This window comes from Podarcis melisellensis (assembly GCF_964234715.1).
Source record: "Podarcis melisellensis genome assembly, chromosome: 3".
In the NCBI taxonomy this organism is placed as follows: Eukaryota; Metazoa; Chordata; class Lepidosauria; order Squamata; family Lacertidae; genus Podarcis; species Podarcis melisellensis.
In genome coordinates, this window is record NC_138530.1 from 46,918,847 (window position 1) to 46,939,393 (window position 20,547).

The 20,547-nt window shown below is 40.6% G+C and overlaps 1 protein-coding gene across 6 annotated transcripts in view; it reads left to right on the forward strand.

Moving 5' to 3' along the window:
* The first annotated feature begins 39 nt into the window (after positions 1-39).
* SIPA1L2 (signal induced proliferation associated 1 like 2) overlaps positions 40-20,547 on the forward strand; it is a 76,448-nt gene continuing 55,940 nt past the window's right edge. For 3 of the 6 annotated variants that reach the window (XM_081906765.1, XM_081906766.1, XM_081906767.1), the window contains exons 1-2: positions 41-272; positions 17,088-18,779. In XM_081906765.1, coding sequence (XP_081762891.1) covers positions 17,321-18,779 — 1,459 coding nt within the window. In that variant the 5' untranslated portion in view covers positions 41-272; positions 17,088-17,320. Of the gene's footprint in view, positions 273-345; positions 432-17,087; positions 18,780-20,547 lie in introns of those variants that run through there. The other 3 variants (XM_081906762.1, XM_081906763.1, XM_081906764.1) reach the window with 3 other exon arrangements.

The window sequence follows — 20,547 nt, forward strand, 5'->3', positions numbered from 1 at the left end:
GTGCTCCTTTCCTCCCCAGCCTATCCGGCGGCTGAGACGGACCGAGCCGGAGCTTGCCTCGCGCGGGCAGCTGCGCCGGCTAAAGCGGACGGGCGGCGCGCGCGGCGCTCGCTCGGGTCGCCCCCCCTCCTTCCCCTCCCCGCCGCCCTTTGAGGGAGAGACGCTCCCTCAGTCAGTCAGTCAGTTGGTTTCGAGGGGGGAGAGGAAGGTAACCGGACGGAGCTCCTTCGCCTGGGAGCAGCCCGGCTTCGCTGCTGGGGTGTGGAAAGGAGGTAAGGGAGCCGCCGCCGCCGCCGGTCTCTCTCGCGTCGGTTCTCCTGAGAAAGTGGAGTCTGGAAGGGGAGCCGAGCCGGGCTGGGTTCGAGACTGAGGGGCAGAAGCGGCTCCTCCAGTCCGGCTGAGGGGAAAGCGGGTCTTCCGAGGAGGGGCAGGTCGGTGCCATCCCCTCCCCCTCCCCCCCTTTGGTGGAAGAGAAAGAGAGAGGGAGGAATTAATGGAGGGCTTTTGGGGATTAGTTCTCCACAGCACCAGGAACTCTCTTTGTGTGTGTGTGTGTGTGTGTGTGTGTGTAGTTTCTGGTGGGGGGGTTGGCGAAGCGACACTTTCTTCATGCACTTGCTGCAGATGGTGCAAAGGTTCCTCACGTTACTTTCTTCCTCTCCCCTCCGGGAGACAGACAGGCAGTCAAGATGGAAAGTTGGAGGAGGTTATTCTGGCCTGGGAATAGGTGAGGAGGCGAAGGCAGCAGGGAGTTGCCTTTTCCTCCCTCCCTCAGGGATCTCTGCTTAGCCACCCCCACTCCCGTGGATGGAAAAATAGCACGGGGGGGGGGGAGAGGGGCTAGGGGTCGGAATTCGCCTCCCTCCCCCCCCCCCCGCCCAGCACAGAGTTCGCCTCTCTGGCGCACAGCTTTTGTGCCTGCTGCAGCATTGCCATGCATCGCTTGATTTCATCTACTGTATTTATTTATAAGTTTTGCAAAACAAATGATTCTGCTTGGACTAGGGCATAGGTTGGCACAACGGTGGTATCTGTTGGACTGCCGACGTCATTTCGCTGGACAGTTGTCTAAAACCGGCACCTCAAGTTTAGTCTAACTTTTTAAGGAATGCTGTGTGCTAATTGCTGGGATGTTTTTATAAGGCTCCCCCTTCCCCAAATGGGCATATCGGAAGGGAGGAAATGGGGCGATTTTCTCTTCCCTTTGGTTTTGAAAAACAATGTATGCATATCAATCGTAGGTGCTAGAATACGGTTATTTATTTTCTCATTGTCTGGTCCAGCTAAATGATTTTTCAGCAGTTTGATTTTTATGTATAGCAAATGGCAAACGATGTCCTGTGTGTTTTCTCCCCCCCCCCTCTGCTACCCCCTTGTTTTTCTTCGAGTCTGAAGCATGGCCACCAATTCATTTTTTTAAAAGAAAGCTTTCTCCTTGTTAATGTCTTGTCTTATGCTGTATTTAATGGAACACAAGTGCCTTTGTAATTTTGTGGAAAACTTTTACCATTATTTTATGGATTTTGATTTAACAACATTTGCAGGGCTTTCCACTGTTACTGGGTAGCTAGCTCACTGCTTTATTTTGACAGTAGACTGCTCTGAAGCTGATAATTATCTAATGCACCTATTAACATATAAAGTGAGTTTGTAAGCTACATTTTTAATGTATGTTAGAGGATACCTTTGAATACTTGCAGCATGGTTATCCTATTTTTATAGGGTTGGTTTTTGGCAAAACATTGTTTGAAAACAGATATCTATATTTTTGTAGTAAAGATTCTTGCTAACGAAAAGACTGCTGTTAATTCTTTTACCTTATTTTTGTGTTCAATTTTCATTCCTAAATGTTAACACTAGATGGCTTTCTTGCATCGTCCAGAAAGTACAGTACAGTTCAGAGCTGGTGACTTTGCTAGGTTATATCCTAGCACTTGCTGCTTATAAAATGCTAGTGCCCTGATTTGTTTTATAGTAAATGGAATTACAGTAAAACCAAATTTAAGCAGTTCCGTTCTTGGCAGTTTTGTTTTGACATTCTTCTTTACAGAAGTGCTATATGTACAGTTTGCAATTTCTATAATTCTGTGGTAAGCGATGCTCAGGAAAAGCTGTGAACATATTTTTTCCATGAAAAGGGCTGCTTTATTGATGCATATATTGATTAATCAAAATTGCATTGCTTTACATTCTCTTTGAAACTGGTATAACCTCTTTAACTGATTTAATACAAACAAATCAATATTTTCTCTAGTTTTGTGTTTTTGTTGTTAATTTTGGCCAAAATGATGCTACTCCAAGTCAGGTTTCATTAGCTTCTGTGTAGCTAATACACTTGTATTTTGTTTGTACAAAAAGTGGCCATAGAACAGTTCTTTATTAGTGCATGATGTTTTTCTTCCTATGAACTAGGTGACTATGCAATTAGTGTAGATATGCTTCTCTCCATTTATAGGAGCACAGTATGAAATAGAGACTGTGCTGTTGTTGTGGCCTGTCTTCTACTTGGGTCATGCTCTGAAGAGTAAAAATGTCCCCCCCCCCCCCGAATATCAGCACCCTTAGACTGCATATCAGTACAGAGGATTGAAATGTAGAGGTGCTGCATTTGAATTTAGGAAGGATATTGGGCTCATTATGGTTATCCTTTATCTGTGCTGTTTTCTGAACTATTGTTGATGGAAAACATGAAATGTAGGACCCCAGTGAAAAAACTGCTTACTACCTAAGAAATAATTACAGATGAAATTATTCCAATAGTGCAACTTTAAGGACATTAAAAACACAGTTTGGCTTCAGAATTGTTGGCTTACTCTGAATGTTCATATAAATTAAAATGGATCCCAGCTAATTCTTAACCATTGACTTGTGTTTGCTGCAGTAGCTGTCTCTTACTGCTTTGAACTTGAAAAGGAAGAATGAGATAATATTTCTGCAGTTTTGAAAAAAATTGTATAGATGGTCTAAGCAGCAGTGTAGCTAGCCAATTGGGTGCCTGGTGCGGCGCACGCGCCCTGCAGCTGGGGGCAAAGCGAACAGCACATGGGGGCGGGGTGAGCCAAGGCAGGGTGTGCTGCGTGGAGCCTCTCCGCAGCCTCCCCCTCAGCTATAAGGTGGCTGAGGTGGTGGGCAGACGCAAGCCCTGCGCTGCTCAAAAAAGCAGTGCCGAGCTTGCAGGCAGTCCACCCGCTGCCTCACCCTCAGGAGAGACGCATGGCTCAGGTACACTGCAGGCCCAGCGGTATGGCGCCCAGTGCCCCCTGCCTCACCTAACTGGCAGAAAACGAGCCCAGGAGGATCCCACAGTTTCATTAGCTAGTGGAGAGAGAGAAATTCACAGAGCTGCATTGGCGACCACCACACCTGAACTTATCTGCCATCGCTGGGTGGAGCTGTGTCCGCTGGGCTTGTTGGGCCATTGAGGATGCTCCGGAAGATTTTGGGCGGCCTCGGCAGGCAGTGCCCAGCCACAACCGGTGCTGAGACTGTCCCAGCCCGCCCCTTCGTCGGTGGTGAAGGAAAAGCGCTGCCTGTCGCCAGATGGTTTTCCACTTCCTAGGTGGATCGGCTGCCCGCAGTGGCAGAGGAAGGGGGTGTGGTGGGTGAGGGAGTTATTTTTTCAAAAAATGTGTCATGAGCCCAATTTTTATTTATTTAAAAACACAATTTTTGCCATTTTCTCACCCCCCCCCTCAGTGATGACACCCAGGGTGGCTCTCACCCACCACATGCCCTTCCTACGCCACTGGGTCTAAGCCAAGATGACATTTTTCTTGGGCCAATGTCAGACATTTCATCATTCATTACTTCCAATATTATGATTCTGAATATTCACTTGGAAGGAAGTCTTGTCAATTTCAATAGAATTTCCTAATAAGCATTCTTGGGATTTCCTCTGTAGGCCTAGTGAAGAATCTTAAATCCCAATATTTGATACTGGAAGGGGTTAGAATAAGGCATAAGTTTTCTCGGCTCTGCTATGGGGTAAGCTTTGCCACTGTGGAGGCCCCCATTGTATGCTCTGACCAAGTGCAATGTTTCTGCCCCTGGCAGCCATAATAAAGCCCCCAAATGAGGTATTAAAGTTGTGAAGTGCCCAATTCATTGTATTCAAAACTGCCCCATTTCCTGACAAGGGGCCTAATATGGGCTTCTCTGCTGTGTCAGCTTGGAGTTGGCACAGCTAAAAGCAGAGGATTATTGCCTCATGTCCTCTACTCTGGCTGTCAGGGAGCTATAGGGCTGCAGTTGTAGTGGTCAATTGACTGGTCAGTGCCATCCCAGCTCCAGTTTTAATTGCTCTGCCCTAACCTTAGGCATGCTTCCTAGGGAGAAAGTCCAACTGCCCTTAGTGGGAGTTACTTCTGAGTAAGCATCCACAGGTTTGAGTTTCATAAGTTTCAAGACTAGAGTAAATATTTATTTATTTATTTATTTATTTGGTTTGTTTATGCAGGCTGTGACTAATGTTGTCTGTTACCCAGTAGTAGGCTTTTCTTGTAGGTTGATGCTACAGGACGTAGATTGAGATAGTTGGTCACTTCTGCTTCTGCTTGTTGTTTCTCACATTGGTAAATTCCATCATTGAATGTTACAACTGAAATTGTCTTGGTGGATGTTACTTTATATGTATGATTTGGCCTCATTTTAAAATGTACTTCAGTGTTATGTCTATCCCTAGATCTGACAGAGGGTTAGAGTATAATCTACTCACTTGGTATGCTTTATAACATGACTACAATAAGTCAAATTGTTTACATTCTGTATGTAAAAGCTACTTACATTTTATGTGCTCTTATCCATGCACTTTAGTTAGGTTTGTGTATCCAGTTCCATGTTTCTGGATTTGTCAAGGTTGATTGGCAGGTGTCTTGTAAGTAATCAGCTCATTTGGCTTTTATAGAAGACACTCAGAATATTTGACATCATCTGTTAATTTGCAACGGAATAAATTTCTGGAATAAAAGTTGCCTACCTGTACTTTTGTAATTCATTAACATAATTTCAATCTTGCAAACTCCTATCTTTTCAGTTTTCTTTGAATTTATATTAGTTAGAATATTTTGTCAAGCTATTTTGATGTGTGAGAAACACTTGTTTAATCAGAGTTTTGAAATATCTGCCTCATGTACATTGATGGCACTAAATTAAATAAACGGAGCATTTACAAAAAGTTGTGGAAGAATTGATTTTAAAACTTCCTGATGAAGTAAAAAGTTCCCCCAACTAATTGAGTAGATGTGTAAATACTTCTAATAACAGTAGAGGAAAAAGTGTTTCCAAGGTTGTGCTGGCCAGGGGTGGAGGAGGACAAGTTTTTCTGTCTGTCCTTGGTGGATCTCCTTTTAATAAAATGCCCCCCCCTCCAAAAAATAAAAAATAACCAATGCAGGATAATTAATTATGCCAGTTCCAAACTGAAGCTTCTTCAAGGAATGAAGGGTTTCAGATTGAAGACTGCCTCTACCCCACGCCTGGAATGAACCATTTCAGGGCCTAACATTGACTACTGCCAGCAGTAGAACTATGTTCATAGAAGTATCTGTCAGAGTGCAGCAGGAGCCTGTGCAGCAGATGTGCCTATCTACCAGTGTAGCTCTTCACCAGCGCCAGCTACCTCCAGCCAGTGAATGAATGGGGGGTGGGTAGGATTGTTCTTCCAAACTCGTGTAGTTATTTGACTTTCTTTAATTGGGTGAGAATTATAATCATAGAGGTGGAAGTGTCCTAAGGGTCATCTTGTCCAACCCCCTGCAATGCCGGAATCTCAGCTAAAGCATCCATGACAAATGGCCATCCAACCTCTGCTTAAAAACTTCCAGTGAAGGAGAGTCCACCACTTCTTGTGGCGTTGAAAAGCTGTTACTGTCAGAAAGTTTTTCCAAATGTTTAGTCAGAATCTTCTTTCATGTAACTTGAAGCCATTGGTTCGAGTCCTACCCTCCAGAACAGGAGAAAACAAGCATGTTCCCTCTTACATGTGACAGCCCTTAAGATATTTGAAGATGGCTATCATATCTCCTCTTAGTCTCCTCTTTTCCAAGCTAAACATATCCAGCCCCTTCAAGCACTCCTTGTAAGGCTTCATTTCCAGACCCTTGATCATCTTGGTTGTCCTCCTCTACAAACGTTCCAGCTTGTCAACATCCTTCTTAAATTGTGGTGCCCAGAATTGGACACAGTATTCCAAGTGTGGCCTGACCAAGGTGTAATAGAGTGGTACTCTTGCTTCCTTTGATCTGGACATGTACTTCTGTTGATGCAGCCTAGTATAGTGTTAGGTGTTTTGCTGCTGCATCACACTGTTGACTCAAGTTAAGCTTGTGCATCTGGTTCTTCCTGCCAAAGTGTAGGACCTTATATTTGTCCCTATTGAAATTTATTTTGTTAGCTTGCATCCAATCTGTTATGGTCATTTTGAATTCTGATTCTGTCTTTTGCAGCATTAGCTACCCCTCGCAGTTTGGTGTCATCTGCAAATTTGATGAGCATCCCCTCAATTCCTTCATCCAAGTCATTTATAAAGACGTTAAACAATAATGGGCCCAGGACAGAACAGTATGGCACCCCACTTGTCACTTTTTTCCCAGTTTGACAAGGAACCATTAATGAGTACTCTTTGGGTTCAGCCAGCCAGCTACAAATCCACCTCGTTCAACCCAGATTTTACCAGATTCCTTGCAAGAATATCATAGCATGTACTTCACTGTCTACACAGTGTGAACCACTCTGGATAGTCACACACTCCTGCATAAGTATTCTGTAGTAAGAAGAAAAAGAACCCCTACAACTGACAGCTGTTCAACATGAATAAAACATGTATAATAAATAAATAGTCATGTTAGGTGACTTTGAACATTTATTAACATGAAAAGTGTTCTATAGTATCTCCAGCTGGTCATTGTAGCAGCAAAGTTGGGAGCAGTTTACGGAGAGAAGTGTTGGTCTGGCAGTGTGGGCATACCTTCTGCTGTATAGGATCATAGTATTTAGTGTTTCTTTTGTGCCTTTTTAGCTTTTCAAATACCAGTGTGGCAAAGCATCCAGAAAATGGAGAGCTGGAGAATGAAATTATGGTATAGGGAACAAAAATACAGATACAATAAGATTGTTCTGATTAGAATTGAATATCCACATTTAATTGTATTTAAATATCAGTGACCCATAAGCAGTATGTCTTCCTTTATTTATTAGAGATGCATAATAGAGTACTGGGCTCAATTTGTGTTGAAATTACAACAAACTTCATGGAAATAGCTTGTATGTTTAGGATTTATCCCTTTATTTTTGTTGCAAAACAGCATGGCATGTGGAACGTCCTAGCAAGATGACTGAATAGAGCAGATATCTGTGGAGTATTACAGAAGGTTCTAGGAACATTTTAAGATGTAGAGACCAAATGAACAAAGCATAGGGAGGTCAATCTATTCCATTTAGAGAGGCTGAAGCAGGGTTGCAGTCAAGCGATGAGCTGCCTGGAAGGTAGGTGGGCAAGAAATTTGGAAGACTCAGAGGGGAAAAAGCAGGGAAGTGAGAATGTATTTGCAGCTGACAAGCAGAGGCAGCTAGAGAAAGACTTCAGCCAAATGGAAATAAGACCAAGATCTGGCTGTTGATCAGTATTTAAGACAAGTCAGAGAAACAATGGATTGTCTGGGTAGTGAAGCATTCAAAGAGAATGCTCTTATCAGCCTTAGCACAAGGGGCACAAGTGATCTAATCAGAAAGCTTCCAGCTTGAGACTTGCAGTACTGAAAATACGGCACCTCTCCATATATATGTGGCTTGATAAAGAGCACTGGGTTTAGGTTGTTGTAATAGTGTCAGCATCTACATGGTTGGAATGTGTAAAGGACAGGGGTCTACCATTTTTGGTTGGCATTGCTCACCAAGCCAAAAAGTCTAGCTAGTAGACACCCACCTCCCAATCAAGCCTCCAGCCCTCTTCTCTCTGGGCAATAATCTAACAGGCATTTCTCAAAGAAAAGACCAGTAGGAAGTTTACCAGGTTTGGTACTGCTGGTTTGAAAACACTCTGAGTGCCTTCAGAAAATAGCATTCCATTCCTGTTCCAAAGCAGGAAGATCCAGTATGGGGGTTGTTGGTTTGGCCCTGTGTGGCCAAGGCTCATCAGACATTTTGCAATGCAGCTGCTAATCTCCATCATTCCTTACAATTTTGGAGGTGGCAGACATAACCACATACTTGTCTGGATGACCTCCACTCACCTCTAAAGCTTCAAAGTTGGGAAGAGAGCTTTGTTGGGAAGTTGAGGAGTGAAAATAAAAGGATAGGAGAGAAACCTAGAGGTAGAATTTAATTTCATTGATAAGTAAGATGAAAATTAAACCAAGTTCCTAGACAGAATTAAAATAAGCTGTTGAGTCATCACTTGCTCTTTCAACTTCCTAATGAGGCTGATTTTATCACCAGATGAAAGACCCTGCCATTGATGTGTTGCATCTTGGTTTAGACAATTTATTCAAACATCTTTCACTAACATGGAAATAAACTCTGTCCTACTGAAATCTCAATTGTGGCTTACATGCAAATACAGTACATAGTTTCATTTTTGTACTGTAACATCCAAGCAACATTCCAGCAAGAAGATTATTCTTGCTGAGCCATTTGAGGTAAGCTAACACATTTGCTGTTTGACCAGCAGTACAATTGTCCTCCGTGGGCTTCGTATACCAGCTGTACCACTACAAATGATTGTGTTGAGTGGTGCTTTGTTTAAAAGAGGGAAAACAAATGTGATGTTAATGTACAATTTCCAGAGTTGACCACATATGGGGGTTGGAGAGGGGACTGGCAAGGAAGTGCATGGATGGATAAAATGTGGACAGCATTGTGGTGAGACAAGAATTTTAAGAGGTGGGAATAAACTGGAATCAGGGGTTTTCATAGATGGAATAGCATGCAAAACAAAGTATTTACAGATTTTGTTTAAAATATTTTTCAGAATATGTACTGTATTGTAAAAACTCAACGTAGATAGGAGTGAAGTTGTGAAAACCCTAAAGAATAGTACCGTATTTGTTAAAAGTGTAATAAATAATCCCCTTTAAAAGGTCTTATAACACATAGTAACCTATAGTAAGGTCTACCATTTATTAACACATTATTTCTTATTGCTACTGAGGACACCGTTCAGTGGAAATGTCTCTGGCACAAATGCCATTGAAACTATATGAATGGTTTCATGCTATATCCAGGGTTGCTTGCATAAATGTTCCCACTGAATTGCTCATATATATAAGCCCAGTGTGGTCAGAATTGTAACCTGTATTGTGGAACCTTGAAATTAGTTTATTAATGCATAAGAAATTTATAAGCTTCGTTAAAATGATCGTGATAGATATTTGCCTTAAATAGATTTATTTTGTATGGCCTTCAAAAAAACTTGAGTGAGAAGATGTGTTCTATATATGTTTCACATAGTGTGATTTAATCACTTGCTTCCATTTTAAAAGCAACAATTATACTTGTAAATAGCCTTTTCTAAAGCATAGCATAAATACTATAGGAGTTAATGACATTTCAAAATAACAGCTGCTTTTAAAAATAACATTAAGTACTGGTGTGTGTGCATTTTTAGCATTCACTTGATTTTGGTAGGTAGTGTAGCTGAACAGCTGCAGATTGTGTATTTTCATCACAAGCTGTGGCAGTTGGAAAGTTACTCTACTTCTGCCTATCCAACAAAGGTAGTTTGATGCTTGAGCAGCTAGATGAAGGTCACTTAGTTTCAACTACACACAGTACAGATTCCCCACCCCCCCTGCTGTGTATAACAGTATAGTAAGTCACTGAAAGGAAAGGCACCTACAGGATTATTTTGTATGTTCTCACAAACTTTCAATTTATTTTTTATGTAATTGTGCTTAGTAATAATTCTCTACATAGACACTCACATATTCAGACTATGATTAATACAAATGAGCTGTCAATGGTACAATGCTTGTTTGTAATACACAAGAGATCTGAAGCAAAATGTTGTAGCTTTGCGAGTTCTGTTCACTGTTACTATCACTCATCCATGCTCTAATGCATGATAACACAACTCAGTTCATGTCTCCTCTGGTTTTCTACCCTTCCCTCCAACTATCAGTCAGTATTTATTGGCCATTGAGTAAGCATAGTTCTCATTGGATTATTTTGTGTTCCCCTCTTGGTTTTTATCTCCTAAGCATTTTTGTACTTCTGAGCAACTTGGGCTCTCGCAAGCCCACTAATATATCAATGTTATGTGTGGATTATGCTGTTTTTGGCTATTAGTGCTCACAGCCTGGACTTCAAAAACATAGGGAATGGTAGAATGATTATTTACTGAGATGTGCTTACTGTGTTGAATCTTAGTAGCCTGCTTGAGATCTTGACCAGCTTCTTTCTAGAAGCTTTACCATAAATCCTTAACTAATGGCTTTCACAATGCTACTTGATTCAATAATGACCATCTATGTTCTAGAAGATTTTGAGGCATGATTTTGGCCCAAATCTTGCAGTTACCACCACTAAATATTCAACTGTTGTAACTCTTTTTCAGGTCAATTGCAACAGTCAGTGTACTTGATTCATATATATACCATTCCTTATATTTCTGATTAAAGTTGTCTTGTGATTGTGGCTCTGCCCAAGCATGTTGGGGGACGGCGGGGGGGGGGGGCTCAGCTGATGAAGCATTTCAGCCTCAGTGATGACACGTCAAGACAAGTGAGATAGGCAACTACGTAACGACAGATGACACCCACCCAAGAGTTCTTAAAGAACTCAAATATGAACTTGTTTATGATCCATACTTTTGTTAGAAGATATCCAACTGTGTTGCTCAGCTGATAGCAAAACATCTATCAGAGGAATCGGGAGGAAAACAATTTTCAGTGAACCCCACTCCTCCCTGCAGCTCCCAAGTTCCTCCAAAATTGCTCTGGAGGAGTCAGCTTGAGCAAATTTAAGGGGAATGTGGAGGGGAATTGTGAAAAAAACAATTCTCTCCATTCTTCTGAGAGAAGCCTTGCTGTCAGCTGATCAACACTATCGGATATAACCCAGTGTAATTTGTCTGTAAGATCAGTCTCTGTACTTGAGGACTGGAAAGAGGCCAATGCAACTTTAAAAGAGGGAGGCAGGATCCAGGAGTGATCTGAGAAATGGCAATCTGGTTAGCTTAACATCTATTCCTGGAAATTACTGAGCAAGTCTTGAGGAACAAGTTTTGCTGATGAAGAATCAGTGTGATTTGTATAAGGATTAGTCTTGTGGTTAAAATAAAAAGGGATTTTGAGGAATCCAAAATGAAATCTCCAAACTGAGTAAATGGGCATTAGATGTGATTAAATGTAAGAAAATGTAAAGTGATGCACACTGGAACAAAAAGCCTAACTTCACAGATATGTGACTTTGCAGTGGTTTGAGCAGTAAAGTGATCTTGGAGTTGTAGTGGATAACTCAGTGAAGATGTCAACTTAACTATAGAAATGTGAATTTCATGTTAGTGATAATTAGGAAAAGGATTGAAAAGAAAACAATTAGTATCATAATGCCATTATACAAATCTGTCATGAAATCACACTTGGAATACTGTGTTCATTTCTGGTCTTCATACCTCAAAAAAAGACGTAGAGTTGGAGAAGGTTCAGATTAAGGCAGCCAAAATGATCAAGGGATTGGAACAACTCTCCTATGAGGAAAGATTACAACATTTGGACATGACAGAGTTGTAGGAAAAAGTGGATGGACAGAAGTCCCCATCCCCTCACAATACTAGAGTGGGGGCCGCCCAATGAAGCTGCATGTTGAAAGATTTATGACAGATGAAAAAAAGTACTTAATTCAGTTAAACTGGAAACTGTTCCCACAAGATGTAGTGATTTCCACCAAACTACTCACCTTTAAAAGAAAAGTTCACGGAGAATAAGGCTATTAGTTGCCTCCTCCAGTATTGGAGGCAATATGGCCCTGAATGTCAGTTGCTGGAAAGCACAAGTGGGGCGAGTGTGATGTTGTGTTCATGTCCTGCCTAGAGGAGAATAGTGAATCAAGGCCATCACAATCAGAGAACAGATGGGCCACAAGCAGAAGAAAGAAGTTTATGTAGAACAGATAACAGCTGCACACTACAGGTCAGGTTATACATATTGTGAAATTAAGGAACTGAAATACATTGTAGAAAGCACTAGGTAAGAGAGGTGAGAGAGGACAAGCCAAGTATTTGAATGAATCCATGTTAAAGAATTCTTAAACATGAGCCACTATGGCAGAGCTCCTCATGTGTATGCTTTATGGTGTTCCCGCCACTGTTAGATGCAGCTTGCCACAGTGTCCATGGTTCTCAGGTGTGCAGCAGACCTTTCTGCATACCCAGTTCCTGCTCTGAACTCAGCCTTGGTATGCATCTATCGACTTTATTCAGTTCCCGAGCTGTTGGTTGGCTGACCATTTAAAGAGGCTTTGGATTATAAGGGACATGACAAAGTTAAGAATCCTTGTAAATCTTTACAGTTGTTTGTCCTCACTGTGGTAAGAATAGTTTGAGGGCTAATGGGAAGCAAGGAAAGCTCATTTTAGATGTGTTATCAGCACTAGATGTGACTCGGGCTGCCACATTAAATTGGAGTGAGGCTGATTTTTATATTAAAAATGAGTGCAAATAGAGAGGGGTACCTTGTCTTTCCTTCCACCCTCCCCCACCATACTTTGTTTCTTCAGGCATTTGTCGGCCTGGCCTAGGAGGTCGTCTTGAAGCAATGGAAGTGGAGAGGTAAAATGAGGGAGACTTAGGCTCCCTCATCTGCATAATACTGCAGTATATTTGTCCCTCGTGCGAATGAAATAAGTGAAGTTTTTAATCAATGGGTTAAATACACCCCCCAGCCCCAGTGCAGCAGCCTGTGTCCTCAAATATATTGCTATTAATCAGCATGCTTCTTCTGAAACAAGACATCAAATGTAGCACTACCTGCTACTGTAATACCTGCTTCATGTACACATCAGTATGATAGGAAATGAAACACATTCTGCTCTTGCTGCCAGTTGTGTTTCCTGTATGTAAACAAAAGCAATCAGTTAGCAGAATGGGAAATTGTTTATTTGCAGGATGCTTGCTGTATGAACGGAAGGAAATGTTCTTTTACAGAGATCAGCTCATTGTGTTGAGGCTACATTGCTGGCAAAATTGATTTTAGAATAGTTTGGGGAAATTAGCTGCAAAATAGGTGCATCTATTTTGAGTCCTAAAAACTTCATAACTCTTTACATTAGTGGTTCAAGTTGAAGCTTATAGATCTCATAACCATCCCTATTCATAGTTTATGAACAGGGGATTTTCACAGTTAAATGAATGTGATTTTAAACAGGAAGTTTGCTGTTTGTGCACTGCCTTTTTCAAATTTTGAAGCAAAGATGTGCGGCAATTTTGAATGCAATCTGAACAAATTAGCTAGGAAATATGTAGCCTGATAGTCTGTAGTTTGACATTTTGGAGGATGCGTGATAACAGGACTCCAGTAAGTCTCTGCACCCACCCTGCCTTGAAGTGAAATAAAGGTTGTTTCCCAACTAGAACACTTTACTGCAACTGAGACCTTGCTTTTCATTGGCTGGAGGCTTCACACAAGACTTAATAGCCCACCATTACCTTTCCATGTAGCTATTTGCTTAGAATTAAGTCTATCCAAGGCATTGTACTACAATATAAACATAAAATTGCAATAATGTAACATGATGTTTCAAACATTAAATTGCAGAAACAAACAAGCAAGAATACATTAAAATATAATTCAGGCAGTACAGAATAGTTTCCAAAGCCACAGCAATAAAAAGTATATACAATAAAATAACGTGTTAAAAACCACATGAAACAGGTGTTTGTCTTTTTGAACACAGCACATCCCTTGAGAGGGAGATCCATAAAGTGGAGACCACTGTACTTTGAAGTCTCTGTCTGTGAATCCCACCAATTTGACAGATCTTAAAAGTGAACCAGTGAGCAGTCACTAAGGATCCCTCCTTGCAAGTTTTGCCCCTTTATTGTTTTGTCATGAGCATGATAGTTATTTTTAGAAAGCTGCTTCTTAACAGATCTATGGCCCCACCTGCACTATACGTTTAAAACAGTATCGTGCCACTTTAAACAGTTATGGCATCCCCTAAAGATTCCTGGGAAAAGTCATTTGTTAAGGGTGCTGAGAGTTGTTAGGAGACCTCTGTTTCCATAAGCAACTGCAATTCTTTGAATCACTCTTCCCAGGGAACTCTAGGAATTGCTAGGTGTTATAATGGCTCATAATTTTATATGTTTACAGATCTAGATTTGTCTTGTCAGGTTGGCAGGGAAGGATTTCTCTTATTTTGTGCATTCTTAGAAATGGATTCTCATTCGTGGATTTAATTTTAAAATGTATTCTCCCTTGCTGTTCCTTTATCAGCAGACATTTATTTAGAATTTCTGAAGTTCTAGTGGGCTAGTTTAGATGTGTTTCCAAACATTTGATTCTGTGAAGCAGATACGTTGATGTCATGGTCTACTACTCTACCCCTTCATCTTTTTTTTAAAAAATGTATTTTTTATTCTTTTTCCATAACAAATTATACATCCAAAACATCTTTTTTACATCCAAATTCCTCCTTATTGACTTCCCTCCTCCTGCCTGAAAAACCTTCCTAGTACTTACTTTCTCCACATTTCTTAAATGTAAATTACACCACCATATTATTAATTGATTTTTTACAATCTAACAATATTCCTACCTTTTCTCTTCACAGAGCTTCCTTAAAACTTACAAACGTTATCTGATTATCATTTAATTTTTGCATATATTCAATAAATTTCATCCAATCTTCTGTAAATCTTTGATCACGTCAGTTCCGGATCCTTCCTGTTAGTCTATTGAGCTCCGCATAATCCATCATTTTCATTCTCCATTCGTAGGTAACTCTTCTTGTTTCCACTTCTGGGCCATCGAAGTTCTTGCTGCTGACACTGCATATAAAAATATCTTCCTAACTTTCTTATCTATCTCATTACCTATTATTCCTAGTAAAAATGCTTCTGGTTTCTTTCTACCCCTTCATCTTTTGTGTTCTAATTATTAGATTGTACTCCAGTATCTTGTCTGGGGAGGATGTTGTAGTACAGATTATTCAGCACCTGTGTGCTTCCCAGTTAAGTCTTAGGTGCAATCATTTTATTTTACTTTCTATTTAGCTGGATATTCTTGGGTCTGTAGTATGCACTGATATAATTTTATATGTAGTGAATGTATGTTACACAGTATCAATTCATTATGGAATATTCATTGTACTTTTATTCTCTGTCTGTAAAATAATTTTAATCACTAAGATAATTTAATGTAATAGTGTTTCCAAAAGAAGAAGAAACCTTTTTGTTACATAGTATAAATGGAAACCCATTAAGTTGAAGACTAATATTTTAATTTGCTTCTACCTGTATACTCCCAAATCTTTCTATTCCAGATAGGCATTAAAAGAGCTATGTAACTAAAAAAAATAGTCAGTATGCCACACATAATGCTAAGCCAAAACATGATTTAGCACATACAACTAAATGTGCATATTTCCAGGCCAAAGGTTGCAGCTGTATTGCTCCTGCCTTAGTTCTGCTGCCACCATTTCACCCAGGTCTAAGCCATGGTTTGGCTTAGCATTGTGTCTGAAGGTCGTTTGGTATTCTTTCAAGTTGAGCAAGGTTTTGAATCTAGTAGCTTCCTCTGCTACTGACGCAAGAAGACGATGTACATTACAAAACTTCTTAGCTGCAGGTAGTTTTATATGTATACTTTTGTAGTACATAATGCTTCTGAAATGTTGGAAAAGACTAGCAATAAATCTTTTTAGACATTTTGATAGGAAATGGACTGGGATTTAAAAATCAAAAGTTTGTATTCTCCTTCCCTGAATCATATATGGTGCAACTGTCCCATTTTAAGCGAGACATCCTGGATTGACAGAAGCCGCCCTGGTTTCTGATCCCAATCCTGGATGTCCCATTCTGGCTTCTGTGCTCTGGCCCTGCCAGAACATGGGACCAAAAGATGGATGTTTTTTCATCTCTCCCTGTGGTCAGTTGGCTCACACCAGAACGTAGGACCAAAAAACAGAAGCAAAGCCTACCTTGCCCCTGTGCGTCACCACTCTTTTTTCTCCTTCCGTTGTGGGACTTCTGGAAATTGGCTTCCAGAAGCACATCTGCGGAGGAGCTATAGGCCGCAGTGACTTCTCCCAAGGCCATGCCAGCCACAGAGGAGGCAAAGACCGTAGAGGAGGAAGCCACATGAGTGGGTAATGGGAACTGAATCTTGCTTAATCAGTCCAAACTATCACTGCTTAGTTAAATTGACTGGGCTAACACATTATCTCTGCGTAAAATATTATATCATCATTATACCTTGTGCTGAAATCATGCAGAAAACACACTACTAAGAAAAGACAGCATACAGTCTAGTTTCATTCATAAATAACATTAGCTACAGAATGAGAAGCAAAGGATGTAGCTACAAATAACTGTAGTCAACTGAAGTCTCTGCAGTGTCAGCCTTCTTTACAGTATTTGGAAAATCATGGTTAAGCTCTCTTGTCACTAGCCACATACTGTAGCTTGAGCAGTCTTGTTAAGCCAAGGTTTGGTTTAGTGTGATGTGCAAACCTGGTTTGTGTGAAATATAAGTGATTGGATATTTCTTTAAAGTTTGTTCTGTTGTATCCCACCCTTATGCTACTACTAAAAGATTATTTCAGGGCTCTCTAAAATGTGCATTTTGAACTACAAATAGCTGAATATACAAAGTTGCCTCAGGGCTACTAATCCCATGAGATGGCAGCTTGTCACAGCTAGAAGGGCCAATATTGCGGTACCCTGATATGGAAGATAATTGTATATACCTTTATATAATTTTGAATGTGTCGTATTGGGACATTTGAAATCAGTCCAAATGGATTTCTTCTTTGTTTAAATTAATTTCTTATGTATAGGAGATGGTTCTGATGCTGGTGGTGTTTTAGAGTAAGGCTCTACATTTCGAATAGACTATGTGTTAATTGATTTCTTCTTCCCTTTTGGTTGACAGGTATGTGGAGTAAAAGTGAATTGCTATCAACTTGATCTTGATCCGAAGTTATAAAATGCAGGCCCAGAAATGAGTCCTACTGAACTACCTTCTGGAATGGCAACCTGAAAGATCTTTTGATACACACAGACACTGTAACTCTTTCTTACCTCACTTCATAAATAATGGAAATGTCAGGCCAAGAGCACTGCTCTTGAAGATAAGGCTTTGCATTCCCTTCTCATTGCTTGGATATGAGTGATCACACATCACAGGAAGAAAAACACAAATCCAGCAGAACTTCCTTAAAGTTTAAGGAATCAGCAAGAATTATGCAATCTGATGACTATTTTGCAAGAAAGTTTAAGGCTCTAAATGGTAATATGGGCCCCCCTTCTTCTTTAAGCGCAACCAACAAAGGTGAAAGCAGCAACCCAGCCAATGGTACCCCAGCTATGCCTAAGATGGGTGTCCGAGCCAGAGTATCTGAATGGCCTCCTAAGAAAGATTGTACCAAGGAATTAAGCAAAGCTACATGGGAAAGTAGACCTCAAGTTAGTTATGACGGTGCTGGGTCAGCAAATGGTGATCAGAATGAGGGGCAGCAAAAAGAACCCCTTGATATAGAATTTGCAGAGGCAAAGTATGCATTAGGAGACATTTTTCTCCATTCACCACACAGAGGGCTTCACCCTATAAGACAAAGAAGCAACAGTGATGTTACAATCAGTGACATTGACACAGAGGATGTACTAGACCAGAATGCTGTTAATCCAAATACAGGAGCATCTCTCCATAGGGAATATGGAAGCACTTCATCAATTGACAGACAAGGTTTATCTGGTGAGAATTTTTTTGCAATGCTTCGAGGCTACAGGGTGGAAAACTTTGAGCATAAAACACACATGCCATTTGGATTTCCTGAATTTTTTCACTGCGATCCCTCAATTTCTCCAAGTCTCCATGCTGCAGCACAGATATCCAGAGGAGAATTTGTAAGAATTTCTGGACTTGACTACATGGATAGTGCCCTGCTAATTGGCAGAGACCGGGACAAATCTTTCAAATGGAGATTGAAGTCAGAATCTGTAGAAACGTCACTCTTTAGAAAATTGCGGACTGCTAAAAGTGAACATGAAACTCTTAAATTCTCATCTGAACTAGAAGAAAGTAGACTTGATAAAAATGTTCATCCTTGGAATTGTCAGAAGTGTTTTGCACATTATGATGTCCAGAGCATTCTGTTTAACATTAATGAAGCAATGGTTACCAGAATTAATGTGGGGAAAAGAAAAAATATAACCACTGGGGCATCTGCTGCATCACAAACTTCAACAGTAGCCGGACAGCTTGGAAGCTGTGAATCTCCTATGGGGAGTAAAGAGGATCTCAATTCAAAAGAGAACTTAGATGCTGATGAAGGTGATGGGAAAAGTAATGACCTAGTATTGAGCTGTCCTTATTTCAGGAATGAAACTGGTGGGGAAGGTGATAGGCGGATTGCACTCTCTAGGGCAAACTCAGCCTCTTTTTGTGCAGGAGATAGTTGTTCTTTTGAGTCTTCGCTAAGTTCACATTGCACGAATGCCGGTGTTTCGGTGCTGGAAGTACCCAGGGAGAATCAACCAATCCACAGGGAGAAAGTGAAACGTTATATCATCGAACACATTGATCTGGGTGCATATTACTATAGAAAATTTTTCTATGGAAAAGGTAAGCAATTTTTTTCTGGAATCTCTTGCTCCCAAAGGTTTCAGAACATTTGCTGAACTTGTGGGTAGTGTTGTGAGATGTGAAAATATCTAATGTAAAATGTAGCTCTGCTTTTTTTAATGTGTGTCTTGGAGGGCATCATTATGGCCATCCTTAAAGCATTGAAAGCCCCAACGTACTTATTTAATATTAATGATTGGGGTTGTGTTTCTTTGAATTTGGTGTCATATTCTTACATATGCTTTGACATCTTTAATGAAAACCATAATCTGGTCTCCTATTCTGAACTACAAGATTAAAGGAGGACCGTGACAAATATTCTTTAGGGGAGTATCGCACTGTCAGAGGTTGCAGCATCATTGTTTACAAGTACAAAAAACTGTCTTCCATCAAAATGCCATAAGTGATATGCTCTTATTCTCTAACTAGTATTTTATACAAATAAACTAGCTAATTTCATAAGCGCCTAATACATGTGAGGGTGATGTGATGAGTTTTAAATTCTATAGTTAGTGCAAACAAGGGTTTAATATTGCTACAGATACATTTAAAAATATTCAAAATGCTGCATTTTAACTTTATAAAGTGCATAAAGTGTGATTAAACCATGGTCTGGATCTGGCTCACCAAGGCACAGGAAGTAGTGCCAGCACCTCCAACTTTATCTCTCAATCTGATCAGGAGATAGAGCTCTATCTACTCTTTAAAGAACTAACTCTTCTCTAAAGATCTTTTCTAAAGGGGAGGGAGAGAGATTTTATCTTCAGTCTTGGTGCTAAGCAGCAGAACACACAAGATCAGAGAAAGAGTCTAGTACCTGCTCTTTAAGAATAAATGGCAGCATTTCCACCTACCCCAGCATTTGAGTGGAGAGGGTTAAAATGTGTGCACGTGCATATCTGTCCCTGTGTATTTTGTGAGAGCATGTTTGTGGGCTGTGCCCACATATCTAAGGAATGTGTTACGGGGGCAGGGAGGGTCTGAGTGTGCTGTATGTACAGTGTTTTTCTGGGAATGTGTGTTCACATTGACATGCATTGGCCATGTCAGTCACTGGCATGTGGCCCTTCGAGGAATTGCTTTTGGGTAAAAAATAATAATCATTAAACCATATTTGATATAAAGCGTTCAGTGCATTTGACCATCTTCCACATAGTTTTGGTACAATGAGTGTACTGTATTCCCCTGAGTGTATTCTTCTTGTTAAGAGTCATTCAGTAGTATGTTGTGCATGTGCATACACATGCTGTTTCTTTGTTTCTGAGCATATTTATAAAAATATTCAAACTATTTTCTCAAAGTTTAGGTGCCATTCTTACTAGTTTCTTATTTACAAAAGCTACAATGCAGAATTGTAATTGTCTAAAATATGTATTAGGGGGCTGCTGCTTTGAGAATTGGACAAAATATGGGTTTTAAAACAAAGTGTGGTAAAAGTTAGCTATATAATAAATACCTGCCTCTACCTAGCTTTAAGTGGAAGCAGATATTTTTATTTATTATTAAATGTTTGTATGCTATGTAAAAAGGTAAAGGGACCCCTGAACATTAGGTCCAGTCGTGGCCAACTCTGGGGTTGCGGCGCTCATCTCGCTTTATTGGCTGAGGGAGCCGGCGTATAGCTTCTGGGCCATGTAGCCAGCATGACTAAGTCGCTTCTGGCGAACCAGAGCAGTGCACGGAAATGCCGTTTACCTTCCCGCTGGAGTAGTGCCTATTTATCTACTTGCACTTTGACGTGCTTTCGAAATGCTAGGTTGGCAGGAGC